This window comes from Oncorhynchus mykiss, chromosome 20 (genome assembly GCF_057628025.1).
Source record: "Oncorhynchus mykiss isolate SJ-2025 chromosome 20, ASM5762802v1, whole genome shotgun sequence".
Lineage (NCBI taxonomy): Eukaryota > Metazoa > Chordata > Actinopteri > Salmoniformes > Salmonidae > Oncorhynchus > Oncorhynchus mykiss.
Window position 1 is genome coordinate 36286265 of NC_143041.1, and position 17355 is coordinate 36303619.

The window sequence follows — 17355 nt, forward strand, 5'->3', positions numbered from 1 at the left end:
GGACGTTAGAGTAACAATGATCCAGAATTTTGCCAGCCTGGGTGGCGCATATGGATATGTGGATATGTGGTTTCTAGTTTACATAGAGTCCAATGAAGTTATTTCAGGGCTGTCGAGGTGTCTGCTTGGGAGGGGATATACATGACTGATTATAATCTAAGATAATTTTCTTGGTAGATAATGCGGTTGGAATTCTAGGTCAGGTGAACAAATGGACTTGAGTTCCTGTATGTTGTTATGATCACACCACGACTCGTTAATCATAAAGCATACACCCCCGCCGTTCTTCGTACCAGAGATATGTTTGTTTCTGTTGGCCAGGGCTTGGTTAGGTGCTGTTAGACTGGCTCCACTAGAGGACAGTTCTGTAGGCCAGGGCTTGGTTAGGTGCTGTTAGACTGGCTCCACTAGAGGACAGTTCTGTAGGCCATGGCTTGGTTAGGTGCTGTTAGATTGGCTCCACTAGAGGACAGTTCTCTAGGCCAGGGCTTGGTTAGGTGCTGTTAGACTGGCTCCACTAGAGGACAGTTCTGTAGGCCAGGGCTTGGTTAGGTGCTGTTAGACTGGTTCCACTAGAGGACAGTTCTCTAGGCCAGGGCTTGGTTAGGTGCTGTTAGACTGGCTCCACTAGAGGATAGTTCTGTAGGCCAGGGCTTGGTTAGGTGCTGTTAGACTGGCTCCACTAGAGGACAATTCTCTAGGCCAGGGCTTGGTTAGCTACTGTTAGACTGGCTCCACTAGAGGACAGTCCTGTAGGCCAGGGCTTGGTTAGGTACTGTTAGACTGGCTCCACTAGAGGACAGTCCTGTAGGCCAGGGCTTGGTTAGCTACTGTTAGACTGGCTCCACTAGAGGGCAGGGGGTCATTATAAAAGTTATCTCCTGTGCCTGAGACCAAAGACATGACATTGGTCAAAGAGCATTGGATGTATAAAAGTATATGTCAGTGTCTGTGGGGATGTTGTTGTAACCCTCACTCTGTTTAGCTGTCCAGTACTCAGATTCACCACTGTGGTTTTAATTAATACCCTTTTCATAATTCTAAGCCAAGCCGGCCATAATATAGTGTCTGGAACTTTGCTGGAAAAGACGATAGCTACGTCCAAAATGACACCCTATTCCTTATGTAGGGTACTACTTTTGTCTGTGTCGTTATGAAGCTCTGGCCAAGGGTAGGGGACTAGGGAATAGGGTGCCATTTGAGAACCTATCAGAGCCAGTACATGGCATTACAGCATGGGTTAGCACAATGGAAATGTATGTGTGTCTTTCAGAGGGGTAGGGTTAAAGATGAAGTCAAATTTCAGTTGGACTTTGTGTACATTTGACAAATAAAGTGATCTTCATCTTAAAAGGGTACCAGGTTCACTCACTACTGCTGTTTCATTAACTCCTTGTACTTGTCCATCAACTCCAGGCTGACTTAGCACAACTCTGGATGTGTTTGCAGGTCATGACAAGGCAGTGAGCAGTGTGGCCTGGAGTCACAGCAGACAGTGGTGGCTGAGTGCCTCAGAAGACAGGACCCTCCGCATCTGGCCCACTGGAAGTCCTGAGCCTGCCGTTACCATGGTAAACACTCAGCATACATACAGAAGGCACAATTAATCCCAAAATTTGTTGTACACATAATATACAAACCATTAGGAACCCCTGCTCTTTCCATGACATATACTGACAAGGTGAATCCAGGTGAAAGCTATGATCCCTTATTGATGTCACTTGTTAAATCCTCTTCAATCAGTGTAGATGAAGGGGAGGAGTCAGGTTAAATAAGGATTTTTAAGCCTTGAGACATGTCAAATCAAATTTTATTACTCACATTGTAGAGTCCATGCCCCAACAAATTAAGGCTGTTCTGAGGGCAAAAGTGTTGTACACTCAGTGTATATAATGTAACAAAATAGTTCTATCATCATGGCATAGTAACTTTCCATCTCAGGTTTTTCCAGTGTCCATGATGTGACAAGCCTCATGGAATAGTAAAAGCCTAGTTAATGAGGTTGATGACATACTGTGTCTCTTGGCCCGGCGTTGTGTGATGTTGTTAGAGGGAACATCTGCACAGAACTCTGCTCGTCTGTCTGTCTGTTTGTCTGTTGGCTGTGAGCATGTGCAGATCCTCTTCACTCCCTTACTGGACATCACACTCTCTCCTAGAAGTCCCAGAACATTTTACTCAAATCAAAGATTATTGGTCGTGTGAAATGCTTATAATCCTGTATATGTCTTTCATTTATATACCCATGCTTTCCAGGGTGGGGATAAGTTCCATTTAAATTCCGTCTCAATTCAATTCCAATTTTCTTGAAGACTGCTTTAATAGTTTTGACAAAAGCTTCTGACAATTGGAGACAGGGTAACAAAGTTTGTTTGTCTCCAGAGCGGTTTAGAGCGCATTGTGACGTTTCATTTTGGCAGCATATTCTGATTATTTTTCAAAGCAGTTTTCTCCCCTCGGCTGCTGCTAACCATCCCAGCATCTCTCTTCTAAATGAGGAGATCCTAGACTTGGCAGGAACTCTAGCAGTTTGTCTATTTGTCGTGAACTGAAGCAGTTTAAGTAAGCATCTTGGCAACAACAAATACATGTAATTCAGGGAGGGAAACTATGCAGGGTGAAGAATTATTGCACATGGCTTTGCACAATGAAGTTGATAAGATGTCTGTGTCATGAAGATCCACTATCTATCAGACATTGGAATTGGTTCGGGGAAAAGAACTGGGAAAGACATTGATCTCTGGTGTTCCGGAACAGAACCGCTATTTTCAAATCTTGAGAACCGGTTAATAATGTTATTTTTTGTTCCAAAATTGTTCCTAATGTTTAGTATATAATTCTGTAAAGTTCTAATGCTAGTAAAAGCCTAAACACATTCCAGTTCACATCATGTCATGATGTTCAGCGCTTCAAGCCAAGCCCCCTCCATGGCCACCCCTCTCTTGCTCTCTCCCCACCGGTGAAATTTCATTTGCCCCTCATTATCTGACCAATCAAACATCAAACTAGCTTAAGTGTTCCATAGCAAGCTTCTCATCTGTGCTAATGGGTTGAGTAAATTAATTCGCTATTTTGTAAAAATCTATGTTGATTTCACATGTAAAAAATATAGGAAAAAGGACTATATGAACCCTAACTTGGGTTCGAACTGGTTCAGCACTTTATTTTCCAGTTGGATCAAACTCTCATACATTCCGCATCACAGTTGGTGGTTTTCTGATTAGGGTTGAAAAATTCCAGAATCTTTCCCAGGTTTTTCAGGAATTTCTGTTACATTAGATAGGCTATATAACGTTGCAGCTCCTACAAGCCCTGGGGCTAAGCGCCTGATGAGGCATGACGGCCTATAATCTCTTGCTTTGTCTTTTGGCACTGAAAAACGCTTCCTTCCCCTCTATTCTCCTCTCTTTCCTTCTCTTCTCCTTTCTTCCCCACTCTTCTCTGTCCTTCTCTTCTCCTTTCTTCCCCACTCTTCTCTGTCATTCTCTTCTCCTTTCTTCCCCACACTTCTCTGTCCTTCTCTTCTCCTTTCTTCCCCACTCTTCTCTGTCCTTTTCTTCTCCTTTCTTTCCCACTCTTCTCTTCTCTGTCCTTTTCTTCTCCTTTCTTTCACTCTCTTCTTCTCTCTTCCCCTCTCTCTCTCTCTGTTAAAGAGTAACACATTATGCAGAGCCTGTTCCAGTGGTACCACACCCGGCTCCTAACATATGTCGACCAAGAAGACCTCCTGCGTCTGTCTTTCCCACTGTCTCCCTCTATCTATAAACCTCTTTACTTCTATTCTGCCAAAATAAAAGTATCAAAGATATGAAAAGAGTGGCTTTAAAAAAGAGGACCACATAACTACTCCACAACGAGAGCATAGCATGCTGACAAGGACACAGCCCCTCTCCCTCTGCTTCAATCCAAATGATATTCTTTCATGAGTCTCTTTTTCCACATGGAAAATAGAAATTCCTGTGTCTTACTGACTTTGAGGCCAGGGAAAACTCCTCACAAAGCATTTTAAAGGGAGAAAGAGAGAGGGGGAAAGAGAGAGAGGGATTTATGAATGCAACCAACCCTCCTATTATGAATGAAACCCATCTATTAAACCCATCTATTAAACCCATCTATTAAAGGGTACATCTATTTAATGCACATGTGGTATCAGGCCATGAAAGTAGAGGCTCATAAAGTAATAATTATATTCCAATAGTACATTTCAATGTTATTTGAGGCTATATTCATTTTTAGGATAGGGGGCAGCATTCGGAATATTGGATGAAAAGCATGCCCAAAGTAAACTGCCTGCTACTCAGGCCCAGAAGCTAGGATATGCATATAATTGATAGATTCGGATAGAAAACACTTGAACGTTTCCAAAACTGTTAAAATAATGTCTGTGTGTATAACAGAACTGATATGGCAGGCAAAAACCTGAGGAAAATCCATCCAGGAAGTGCCATTATTTTTGAAATGGGTGTTTTTCCAATGAAAGCCTATCCACCATTTAAAGGGATAGGACCCAGATTCCGTTCCCTATGGCTTCCACTAGTTGTGAACAGTCTTTAGACATTGTTTCAGGCTTTCATTCTGAAAAATGAGGGAGAATGAGGGAGAAAGAGCTCTGGATGTCCCCAGAGCTCTTTGCTGCGCACGACCGAGAGCGCGCCTTGTTTTTCTTTTATATTGACGACGCTATTGTCCGGTTGAAATATTATAGATTATTTAGGCTAACAACAACCTGAGGATTGATTATAAACATCGTTTGACATGTTTCTACGAACTTTACAGATACTTTTTGGAATTTTGACCGCATTTGAGCCATTGGATTACTGAACAAAACGCGCCAACAAAATTGAGGTTTTTGGATATAAAGGGGGACTTTATCGAACAAAACAAATATCTATTGTGTAACTGTGAGTGCAACCATACGAAGATCATCAATGGTAAGCGATTCATTTTATTGCTATTTCTGACTTTCGTGACTAATCTACTTGGCTGCTAACTGTTTGTAATGTTTTGTGCGCTGAGCGCTGTCCTCAGATAATCACATGGTTTGCTTTCGCCGTAAAGCCTTTTTGAAATCTGACATGGCGGCTGGATTAACAACAATTTAAGCTTTATTTTGATGTATTGCACTTGTGATTTCATGAAAGTTAAATATTTATAGTAATTTAATTTGAATTTGGCGCTCTGCAATTTCACCGGAAGTTGTCGAGATGGGACTGATCCATAAGAAGTTTAAATAACTTATCATAATAACCCTTATTAAACAGTCATCAAATGGTTGGCCCTCAGCTGAGACGGATGCAAGATAATTCAAGTTATTCATCAGGTAGTGAGTGATTGGTTTAGTAACACTTAACCAAACACACTTTTGGTAACATTCTGCAGATATGTTTCATAACTTGTCATAAGCCATTTGTAAGCTTTTATAATTATTCTTCCTTCAGGGGGGTGATGAGAAGTTCTCCAAAACCATCCGGGGGGCTCAGTTCTACTACCTGGATAAGTTCCTGTTACTGGCATCTGGTCCCTCCCTACACCTCTACCTGTATCACCTGGACAACACACAGGACGACATTAAAAGGTAAGGATATGAAAGATAGAAAAGTATATAGATTGATAGATAGAAGTTGCCTCTGCTGACGTATGACCCCTCCTTACACCGGTACCTCTATAACCTGGCTGGATATCACACAGGATGACATTAAAAGGTAATGATAGGAATATTTTAATGATAGGAATCACATTTGAATTATATGAACAACACATACTCATCTGCCATTGGGTAGGCTGGTGGATAGGGCAACAAAAGGTTCCCAACTTCTGGCTGTCCTTGGTCATCTTCTCCACTGTGCCCCAGTTCTTCTGATGGTATTGGAGCTCAGTCTCCATTGTTCTATCGTACATTTCAACCAAACATGTAACATGTATAATATCTCAGCTAGGAAGCACTAATTGACTTTGATTGCATCTGGGAGGAGGCTATTGGTTCATGTTTTTTGGACCATGGATATCAACAGATATTTTTTTAATGTGTCATCCCATCAATTCATACTGAACAAAATATAAATGCAACATGTAAAGTGTTCCATAACATGTAAAGTGTTCCAGAAATGTTCTATAAGCAGAAAAAGCTTAGCTAGCTAGCTTTGTGCACAATTTTTTTACAGCCCTGATAGTGAGCATTTCTTCTTTGCCAAGAAAGTTAATCCACCTGACAGGGCTGGCATATCAAGAAGATTAAACAACATGATCATTACACAGGTGCACCTTGTGCTGGGGACAATAAAAGGGCACACTAAAATGTGCAGTTTTGTCACACAACACAATGACACAGATGTCTGAAGTTTTGAGGGAGCGTGCAATTGGCATGCTGACTGCAGGAATGTCCACCAGAGCTGTTGGCAGAGAATTGAATGTTAATTTCTCTGCCATAAGCCGCCTCCAACATCGTTTCAGAGAATTTGGCATTATGTCCAACTGGCCTCACAACCACAGACCACATGTAACCACGCCAGTCCAGGACCTCAACATCTGGCTTTTTCACCTGTGGGATCGTCTGAGACCAGCCACCCAGACAGCTGATGAAACTGAAGATTATTTCTGTCTGTAATAAAGCCCTTTTGTGGGGAAAAACTCATTCTGATTGGCTGGGCCTGGCTCCCCAGTGGGTGGGCCTGGCTCCCAAGTCAATCAATCAATCAAATGTATTTATAAAGCCCTTTTTACATCAGCCGATGTCACAAAGTGCTATACAGAAACCCAGCCTAAAACCCTAAACAGCAAGCACGGTGGCTAGGAAAAACATCCTAGAAAGGCAGGAACCCATGTGGGTGGGTCTATGCCCTCCCAGGCTCACCTATGGCTGCTCCCCTGCCCAGTCATGTGAAATCCATAGATTAGGGCCTAATGAACTTTTTTTCAATTGACTGATTTCCTTAAATGAACTGTAACTCAGTAAAATCATTGAAATTGATGCATGTAGCTTTATTTTTTTTTCTCAGTATTGTTAGTTTACAGTCACATCACAGTCACATAATTACCTGCATTCCTGAAAATCACTTCTTAGAACACATTCTTAGGAGAGAGAGAGATGTATAGGGCAAAGGACAAGAGTTGGCTCTCCTCACTTCCTGTTTATGATCAAACCAACAAGTTTATATTCTACAGTATCATGTTAACATGTCCTGACTGGGGTATGGAAAGCATGTGGGAAGATCACCAACGAGGAGATAGCCATGCCCAGCACATTAGCCGAGAAACGCTAAGCAAGGGGACATTGATCCTTGGACAAAACAACAAAACAAGGACAAAACAACAATTATTGATTCCCATTCAAAATCCTATTTTTGCTGCCTACATTATAATTTTCTCCAGACTGAGTCTCTCTCTACAGAGCATGCTGCCAACATTATAATTTCCTCCAGACTGAGTCTCTCTCTACAGAGCATGCTGCCTACATTATAATTTCCTCCAGACTGAGTTTCTCTGCAGAGCATGCTGCCTACATTATCATTTATTCTAGACTGAGTCTCTCTCTACAGAGCATGCTGCCTACATTATAATTTCCTCCAGACTGAGTCTCTCTCTACAGAGCATGCTGCCTACATTATAATTTCCTCCAGACTGAGTATCTCTGCAAAGCATGCTGCCTACATTATAATTTCCTCCAGACTGAGTTTCTCTGCAGAGCATGCTGCCTACATTATAATTTCCTCCAGACTGAGTCTCTCTCTGCAGAGCATGCTGCCTACATGATCATTTATTCTAGACTGAGTCTCTTTCTACAGAGCATGCTGCCTACATTATAATTTCCTCCAGACTGAGTTTCTCTGCAGAGCATGCTGCCTACATTATAATTTCCTCCAGACTGAGTCTCTCTCTACAGAGCATGCTGCCTACATGATAATTTATTCCAGACTGAGTCTCTCTCTGCAGAGCATGCTGCCTACATGATCATTTATTCTAGACTGAGTCTCTCTCTACAGAGCATGCTGCCTACATTATAATTTATTCCAGACTGAGTCTCTCTCTACAGAGCATGCTGCCTACATTATAATTTATTCCAGACTGAGTCTCTCTCTACAGAGCATGCTGCCTACATGATCATTTATTCCAGACTGAGTCTCTCTCTGCAGAGCATGCTGCCTACATTATAATTTATTCCAGACTGAGTCTCTCTCTGCAGAGCATGCTGCCTACATGATCATTTATTCCAGACTGAGTCTCTCTCTGCAGAGCATGCTGCCTACATGATCATTTATTCTAGACTGAGTCTCTCTCTTTTGAGCATGCTGAATGCAGTACCATATAATGGCTAGCAGTTGTCCGTTCAACACCAGTTATTGGTGGTGTAGGGCAGTATTTTTAGGCCAGGGCCCGTATTCATTCAAAGTCTCAGAGTAGGAGTACTGAGTCAGGATAATTTTTGTTTTTTAGATCATAATGCTCAATGATTTTGAGACACTTTTTGAGTATGGGCCCGCATCTGACTTTAATTACTAAGTATCCAGACTTGAAGCTTTGTATAGTATATTATACAGTATATATCTAATTTCCACGATTTAACTCCAAGCACAAATCTATCTTTATTCTTGTTCAGGTACCAGCAGAGGAGTGCCATCAAACTGACAAGATGTTTAGAGACTAAGTCAGGAACAGACATCACTGCTGTGTCAGTCATCAACGACTTCTACTCCTGTATCCTTCATCACACAATCCAGTGATCACTGTATCTGAGAAATATAGGATCAGCTATCTACTCTCTCCTCAAACCGAGGTAGCAGTTAATTCATGTCTTAGATCATCATTACCAAAAGCATTAATCTACCCTCATATCTACTTACCATGGTAGTTTCTTAATATTAGTGACACTATTTGATAGTATTTATCTACAGTTGTTAACACAATTCTACAAAGCCTTTGATTATGGATCATAATCTGTAGAGAGTCTTTATCACTAGTGCTGATCAACAATAACCCATATCATTCACTGACTGACAGCAAGGAATCTCTTCAGTCTCCATTTCTAAACAAACTCACAAATAACACAGTAACACACAGAGTGGAAAATCTTACAGAATCATCTGATGTCTACTTTCCTTTCTACTTTGTCCGTTGCCAAGCACAACGCAGCTTAATACCTCAGTAAAAACGACACTCAGTCCTCCAAACATTGCTATAAATGGACTTTAGGGTTCAGAGGATTTATTAGAAAATAAATGTATTGTAAAACTCTTTAACAAGGAGACATTCGGGATGGAGACATTCCTGAAACATTCAAGTAATTGAGTCCCAAATGACACCCTATTCTCTTTACAGCGCCCTATTCCCTCTGGGTCCTGATCAAAAGTAGTGCACTAAATATGGAATATGTTGCTATTTGGGATGCAGACATCATTTTGATTTAGTGCCAAGATCAACTGTGGCAGACCGGAGGCTACACGTGAGGTTTGAAGCCCTTCCTGAGCAGAATAGGCTAGAGCAGCAGGACCTGGGGCTGTGGTGGATATGACACGGTTGTGTTACCAGAATGGTTTCGTAAAACATATTGAAATGAATTATTCTCGCTGAGTGGTATAACTTACTGGAGTTTCACTTAAAGGGGCAATCGGCAGTTGCTACATAATTTTTTAAAAACTTATAAATTGATGATATGTACCCATTGAGTCTTGAAAAATCTAGCTTATAAATGACTTTGTTAAACTGTTTTACCTTATAACTTCAAAACATGGTTAAAACTGTAATTTTGATGTCATGGATGGTATCCATAGCTCTTTGAGAGTGGTTACATTGTTCCAGCCCCATCCCTCAGCTTTTTACCGAAACAGGCAGGGTGGATGCTTTGATATTGTTTCTACTCCTGATTGCCCCTTTAAGAATGATCAATGTGAGTTTCAAAGTGAAACTTAACTGCCCATTGAGTACTGTAATGGACTTTCCTTAGCAGCTGTATGTGTCAGACATAGTGCTGGTGAGTGGTGCTGACCGCTCCATCCAGGTGTTGGACATGAACACAGGGACAGTGGCCTCACAGCTCCCTGATGCCCACAGCAGAGCTGTCCATCACATCACACAGAACAAGGTAAGAAGAGAACCACTACATAGGCTAGCATAAACATTTACCAGGAGGAGGCGTAATCTGGGTTCAACAAACCAGCCCTATATGTTGTAAAATGTATTTGAATTAAGACTTTTCTAGGAAGTACGTGGAACAGTTCAGATTACATTGTCGGCTGTTGAAGTGATTGAGGTGATGTCACTAGGGTTTTTCGTTCAGGAAAGGTCAGAGAGGGATGGAGTTAGTGATTAAAATACCACATAATGGTTGAGTCTATAAAAGCTGAAAGAATCATGGTCTGAGGTCACTTCCTTCCCTCAGTGGGGCTGTGATGGCACACTCCTCCATCTCTGGAAAGCACACTGGGTTCCTAGAAAGATACAGCTTTATAGGTCAATAAAGTCACTGAAAATCCATTAAAGCAAACCCTTTCCTAGTAATATGCCACCATGTTTTACTGTAGATTGGAATTTGGTGCGTTTGGCGAGCAATTTTTTTGCAAGTGTGTATCCTAAAAGTAGTGCATCACTAAAAGCAAGTTTACCGGAGGACAGATTGGAGTGGAAAAGTGCACAGTCGTCTTGTCTTGGTACGTCCGCAACACCCATACTACAGTCAGACGATGTAGTCCTTGGCAGACCAGACATGGGTATTATATTATTATTTAAGGAGCAGTATTAGTTTACCTTAAAGCTCATAGGGATTTGGTCAAACTGTGTAGAAATAGGGTGCCTTTTGGGACTCGGTCTTTAACTCTTTCACAGTCCTCCCACGACACAGAACGTTTCTGGAGGACATAATGAAAGTGGGCTAGCTTGCCTTGGGCCTTGGGCATGCAGTGGTACGTCAGCAACACCCATCTTCCATCATACTGGACTGTCAGAGGATGTATTCCTTGGCAGACCAGACATGGGTGTTGTATTATATAAGATAGGGTCTTAGCCTACGTTGTGTAAGAAACAGATCTCTTTCTGGGGATGAAAGTGTCAGGCTGTGGTGTGAATGAAGAAGACCGTGATGAGACAGTGGATGTATCCTAAATGGCACCCTATAGGCCCTTGTTAAAAGTAGTGCACTATAAAGGGAATGGGATGCCGTTTAAGACGTAGTCCGTGTTTCCAAGAGTGAAGGACTCGTCGAGTCATCATCGGTATAATTCATCTGTTTTAGGAGTAAAGCCACACTCTCGCTCACACACACACACACACACACACATGCACACACACACTTTGGTTAAAAGTAGTGCACTATATGGGGAATAGGTTTCCATTTGGACCAGAGCCCAAGAATGGTCTCAGCCTCAACCAGTGCATGGAAACAAATGGAAATATCCCGTGTGCCGTAAATGCATGCAAGTGTATAGGAGGGGTGTGCATATCATTCCAGTCTTTGACATGACTGTCAAATTAATTCAACATGTTTCAGAGCTGTTTCTATTTAAAATATTATATATTATGTCTCATACAAGACCAAGTTATTAATATGAAAACAAGCCCGTTTTGTAACAATAGCAATATCTCTAAGTAGCCATGTTTTATGTCTCTGAGATATGTCTGGAATATTAGACAGACAGTAGATAGGAGGACAGACAAATGCACAGACAAATTGATAGACAGAAAGACAGAGACCGACACATTGACAGACAGACAATGATCATGGGGTTGAACTGGCTAGAACTGGAACAACAGGGGGACTGTATGGTTGGACCCATTGACCCGACTATGTTTACTGTGAAGAGGGGGCACGGATCTGCTCTCGTGTTGACCTGACCCGCCCAACACAGGCCTTTGACACACACACACACACACACACACACACACACACACACACACACACACACATATACACACACACACACACACGCTGCATTATCAACAGAGAACACACACAAAGTCACAGAGGCAGTAGCCTGGATTAACTGGGTGAACTGCACCTAGTGACCTGGCTTAACTTGCATTAACCCATCCTGATCCCTTCTTCAGCTGGGAACCACTCTCCCACCGCCTGCTCTCCCACCGCCTGCTCTCCCTCGTACCGCCTGCTCTCTCGCACCGCCTACTCTCTCGCACCGCCTGCTCTCTCGCATCGCCTGTTCTCTCGCATCGCCTGTTCTCCCACACCGCCTGCTCTCCCCCACCGCCTGTTCTCTCGCACCGCCTGCTCTCTCGCATCACCTGCTCTCTCGCACCGCCTACTCTCCCACACCGCCTGCTCTCCCACACCGCCTGCTCTCCCCCACCGCCAGTTCTCTCGCACTGTCTGCTCTCTCGCACCGCCTGTTCTCTAGCACCGCCTGTTCTCTAGCACCGCCTGCTCTCTCGCACCGCCTGCTCTCTCGCACCGCCTGCTCTCTCCCACTGCCTGCTCTCCCACACCGCCTGCTCTCCCACACCGCCTGCTCTCTCGCACCACCTGTTCTCTCGCACCGCCTGCTCTCTCGCACCGGCTGCTCTCTCGCACCGGCTGCTCTCTCCCACCACCTGCTCTCTCCCACCACCTGCTCTCCCACACCGCCTGCTCTCCCCCACCGCCTGTTCTCTCGCACCGTCTGCTCTCTCGCACCACCTGTTCTCTCGCACCGCCTGCTCTCTCGCACCGCCTGCTCTCTCCCACCGCCTGCTCTCTCGCACCGTCTGCTCTCCCCCACCACCTGCTCTCCCCCACCACCTGCTCTCCCACACCACCTGCTCTCGCACACAACCTGCTAACTCCCACCGCTTGCTCTCCCACACCACCTGCTCTCTCCCACCGCTTCCTCTTCCACACCACCTGCTAGCTCCCACCGCTTGCTCTCCCACACCACCTGCTCTCTCCCACCGCTTGCTCTTCCACACGACCTGCTAGCTCCCACCGCTTGCTCTTCCACACCACCTGCTCTCTCCCACCACTTGCTCTTCCACACCACCTGCTAGCTCCCACCGCTTGCTCTTCCACACGACCTGCTCTCTCCCACCGCTTGCTCTTCCACACCACCTGCTAGCTCCCACCGCTTGCTCTTCCACATGACCTGCTAGCTCCCACCGCTTGCTCTACCACACCACCTGCTAGCTCCCACCGCTTGCTCTACCACACCACCTGCTAGCTCCCACCGCCTGCTCTCCCACCGCCTGTTCTCTCGCACCGCCTGCTCTCTCGCACCGCCTACTCTCCCACACCACCTGCTCTCTCCCACCGCTTGCTCTTCCACACGACCTGCTAGCTCCCACCGCTTGCTCTTCCACACCACCTGCTCTCTCCCACCACTTGCTCTTCCACACCACCTGCTAGCTCCCACCGCTTGCTCTTCCACACGACCTGCTCTCTCCCACCGCTTGCTCTTCCACACCACCTGCTAGCTCCCACCGCTTGCTCTTCCACACGACCTGCTAGCTCCCACCGCTTGCTCTACCACACCACCTGCTAGCTCCCACCGCTTGCTCTACCACACCACCTGCTAGCTCCCACCGCCTGCTCTCCCACCGCCTGTTCTCTCGCACCGCCTACTCTCCCCCACCGCCTGCTCTCTCGCATCGCCTGCTCTCTCGCACCGCCTGCTCTCTCGCACCGCCTGCTCTCTCCCACCGCCTGCTCTCTCCCACCGCCTGCTCTCTCGCACCACCTGTTCTCTCGCACCGCCTGCTCTCTCGCACCTCCTGCTCTCTCGCACCGGATGCTCTCTCCCACCACCTGCTCTCTCGCACCGGCTGCTCTCTCCCACCACTTGCTCTCCCACACCGCCTGCTCTCCCCCACCGCCTGTTCTCTCGCACCGTCTGCTCTCTCGGACCGTCTGCTCTCTCGCACCGCCTGTTCTCTCGCACCGCCTGTTCTCTCGCACCGCCTGTTCTCTCGCACTGCCTGCTCTCTCCCACCGCCTGCTCTCTCGTACCGTCTGCTCTCTCGCACCGTCTGCTCTCTCGCACCGTCTGCTCTCCCCCACCACCTGCTCTTGCACACCACCTGCTAGCTCCCACCGCTTGCTCTCCCACACCACCTGCTCTTTCCCACCGCTTGCTCTTCCACACGACCTGCTAGCTCCCACCGCTTGCTCTACCACACCACCTGCTAGCTCCCACCGCTTGCTCTACCACACCACCTGCTAGCTCCCACCGCTTGCTCTTCCACACCACCTGCTAGCTCCCACCGCTTGCTCTTCCACACCACCTGCTAGCTCCCACCGCTTGCTCTCCCACACCGCCTGCTCTCTCCCACCGCTTGCTCTACCACACCACCTGCTAGCTCCCACCGCTTGCTCTTCCACACCACCTGCTAGCTCCCACCGCTTGCCCTACCACACCACCTGCTAGCTCCCACCGCTTGCTCTACCACACCACCTGCTAGCTCCCACCGTTTGCTCTCCCACACCACCTGCTAGCTCCCACCGCTTGCTCTACCACACCACCTGCTAGCTCCCACCGCTTGCTCTTCCACACCACCTGCTAGCTCCCACCGCTTGCTCTCCCACACCAACTGCTCTCTCCCACCGCTTGCTCTACCACACCACCTGCTAGCTCCCACCGCTTGCCCTACCACACCACCTGCTAGCTCCCACCGCTTGCTCTTCCACACCACCTGCTCTCTCCCACCACCTGCTAGCTCCCACCGCTTGCTCTACCACACCACCTGCTAGCTCCCACCGCTTGCTCTACCACACCACCTGCTAGCTCCCACCGTTTGCTCTCCCACACCACCTGCTAGCTCCCACCGCTTGCTCTACCACACCACCTGCTAGCTCCCACCGCTTGCTCTACCACACCACCTGCTAGCTCCCACCGCTTGCTCTACCACACCACCTGCTAGCTCCCACCGCTTGCTCTCCCACACCACCTGCTAGCTCCCACCGCTTGCTCTTCCACACCACCTACTAGCTCCCACCGCTTGCTCTCCCACACCACCTGCTCTCTCCCACCGCTTGCTCTTCCACACCACCTGCTAGCTCCCACCACTTGCTCTACCACACCACCTGCTAGCTCCCACCGCTTGCTCTCCCACACCACCTGCTAGCTCCCGCCACTTGCTCTACCACATGACCTGCTAGCTCCCACCGCTTGCTCTACCACACCACCTGCTAGCTCCCACCGCTTGCTCTACCACACCACCTGCTCTGCTCTCGCACCGCCTGTTCTCTCGCACCGCCTGTTCTCTCGCACCGCCTGCTCTCGCACCGCCTACTCTCCCCCACCGCCTGCTCTCTCGCATCGCCTGCTTTCTCGCACCGCCTGCTCTCTTGCACCGCCTGCTCTCTCCCACCGGCTGCTCTCTCCCACCGCCTGCTCTCTCGCACCACCTGTTCTCTCGCACCGCCTGCTCTCTCGCACCTCCTGCTCTCTCGCACCGGATGCTCTCTCCCACCACCTGCTCTCTCGCACCGGCTGCTCTCTCCCACCACTTGCTCTCCCACACCGCCTGCTCTCCCCCACCGCCTGTTCTCTCGCAACGTCTGCTCTCTCGCACCGTCTGCTCTCTCGCACCGTCTGCTCTCTCGCATCGTCTGCTCTCTCGCACCGCCTTTTCTCTCGCACCGCCTGTTCTCTCGCACCGCCTGCTCTCTCCCACCGCCTGCTCTCTCGTACCGTCTGCTCTCTCGCACCATCTGCTCTCTCGCACCGTCTGCTCTCCCCCACCACCTGCTCTTGCACACCACCTGCTAGCTCCCACCGCTTGCTCTCCCACACCACCTGCTCTTTCCCACCGCTTGCTCTTCCACACGACCTGCTAGCTCCCACCGCTTGCTCTTCCACACCACCTGCTCTCTCCCACCGCTTGCTCTTCCACACCACCTGCTAGCTCCCACCGCTTGCTCTTCCACACGACCTGCTCTCTCCCACCGCTTGCTCTTCCACACCACCTGCTAGCTCCCACCGCTTGCTCTTCCACATGACCTGCTAGCTCCCACCGCTTGCTCTACCACACCACCTGCTAGCTCCCACCGCTTGCTCTCCCACACCACCTGCTCTTTCCCACCGCTTGCTCTTCCACACGACCTGCTAGCTCCCACCGCTTGCTCTACCACACCACCTGCTAGCTCCCACCGCTTGCTCTACCACACCACCTGCTAGCTCCCACCGCTTGCTCTACCACACCACCTGCTAGCTCCCACCGCTTGCTCTACCACACCACCTGCTAGCTCCCACCGCTTGCTCTTCCACACCACCTGCTAGCTCCCACCGCTTGCTCTTCCACACCACCTGCTAGCTCCCACCGCTTGCTTTCCCACACCACCTGCTCTCTCCCACCGCTTGCTCTACCACACCACCTGCTAGCTCCCACCGCTTGCTCTTCCACACCACCTGCTAGCTCCCACCGCTTGCCCTACCACACCACCTGCTAGCTCCCACCGCTTGCTCTTCCACACCACCTGCTCTCTCCCACCACCTGCTAGCTCCCACCGCTTGCTCTCCCACACCACCTGCTCTCTCCCACCGCTTGCTCTTCCACACCACCCGCTCTCTCCCACCACCTGCTCTCCCACCACCTGTCTCCCTCGGCCCAAAGACGTCTGGCACCCTTCTCTTTCACGCAACAAAGGATAGGATAGAATGTAGGCTGCAGCCTATTCCCTATGTAGTTCACTACTTTTGGGGCTAGATGGCGAATCAGTAGAGTGAGAGTCAGGGTAAAGTAGTGCACTATATAGGGAATAGGGTGCCATTTGGGATGCAGACACAGTGTGTTGAGTCTCTTTTCACCTTGTATTTTCCCAGTCACGCCACCCCATTTTGTGCAGTGCATTGTGGGCCGGTCGCTGCGTCAATGTGGGGTCATCCCTCTTTCTGGGTGCCTTAGGGCTATGGGGCCACCTGGGCGCTGCCTTGGGGTCTTAGGGACAGGGGCCGGAGGGTTAATGATCATCATGGGACGGACATGCCTTTCTATGCCTGGAAAGACTGTGTACCTAACGTACACGCACAAACACACACACACACACAATCACACACACACACACACACACACACACACACACACACACACACACACACACACACACACACACACACACACACACACACACACCAGAACACACAAATACACACACACACTGGTAATGCGCGGATTGACTCATAACGCACAGTCCCAGCCATTATATCTGAGGGGTTGGGTTTAGTGGCATTAAATATTGTATGGATGAAGGGCGGGTGGTTGGGTTGAATAAAGAGAAAACAATACCTTAAAAAATCCATAAATGTGTCATTCTTGTGCAATTTATATCTATAGGCTACATTGACAATTTTTCTTTCATTATTTTAATGCTTTATTGCATTAGTGTGTGAGCCTAAGCTTCAGGGCCTAACTGGACGTGGGCCAAATAGCCTACACTCCAATCAC

At 47.8% G+C, this 17355-nt stretch overlaps 1 protein-coding gene and 1 long non-coding RNA gene across 2 annotated transcripts in view; one reads left to right on the forward strand and one right to left on the reverse strand.

Moving 5' to 3' along the window:
- The window catches only part of LOC149974582 (uncharacterized), a 133965-nt gene that overhangs the window by 46428 nt on the left and 70182 nt on the right, over positions 1-17355 (reverse strand). The gene's annotated exons all lie outside the window — the stretch shown is intronic.
- wdr27 (WD repeat domain 27) overlaps positions 1-17355 on the forward strand; it is a 152791-nt gene that overhangs the window by 35797 nt on the left and 99639 nt on the right. Inside the window, exons 17-20 of the mRNA XM_090212994.1 lie at positions 1450-1571; positions 5439-5575; positions 8594-8691; positions 9954-10075. Coding sequence (XP_090069120.1) covers positions 1450-1571; positions 5439-5575; positions 8594-8691; positions 9954-10075 — 479 coding nt within the window. The remainder of the gene's footprint in view (positions 1-1449; positions 1572-5438; positions 5576-8593; positions 8692-9953; positions 10076-17355) is intronic.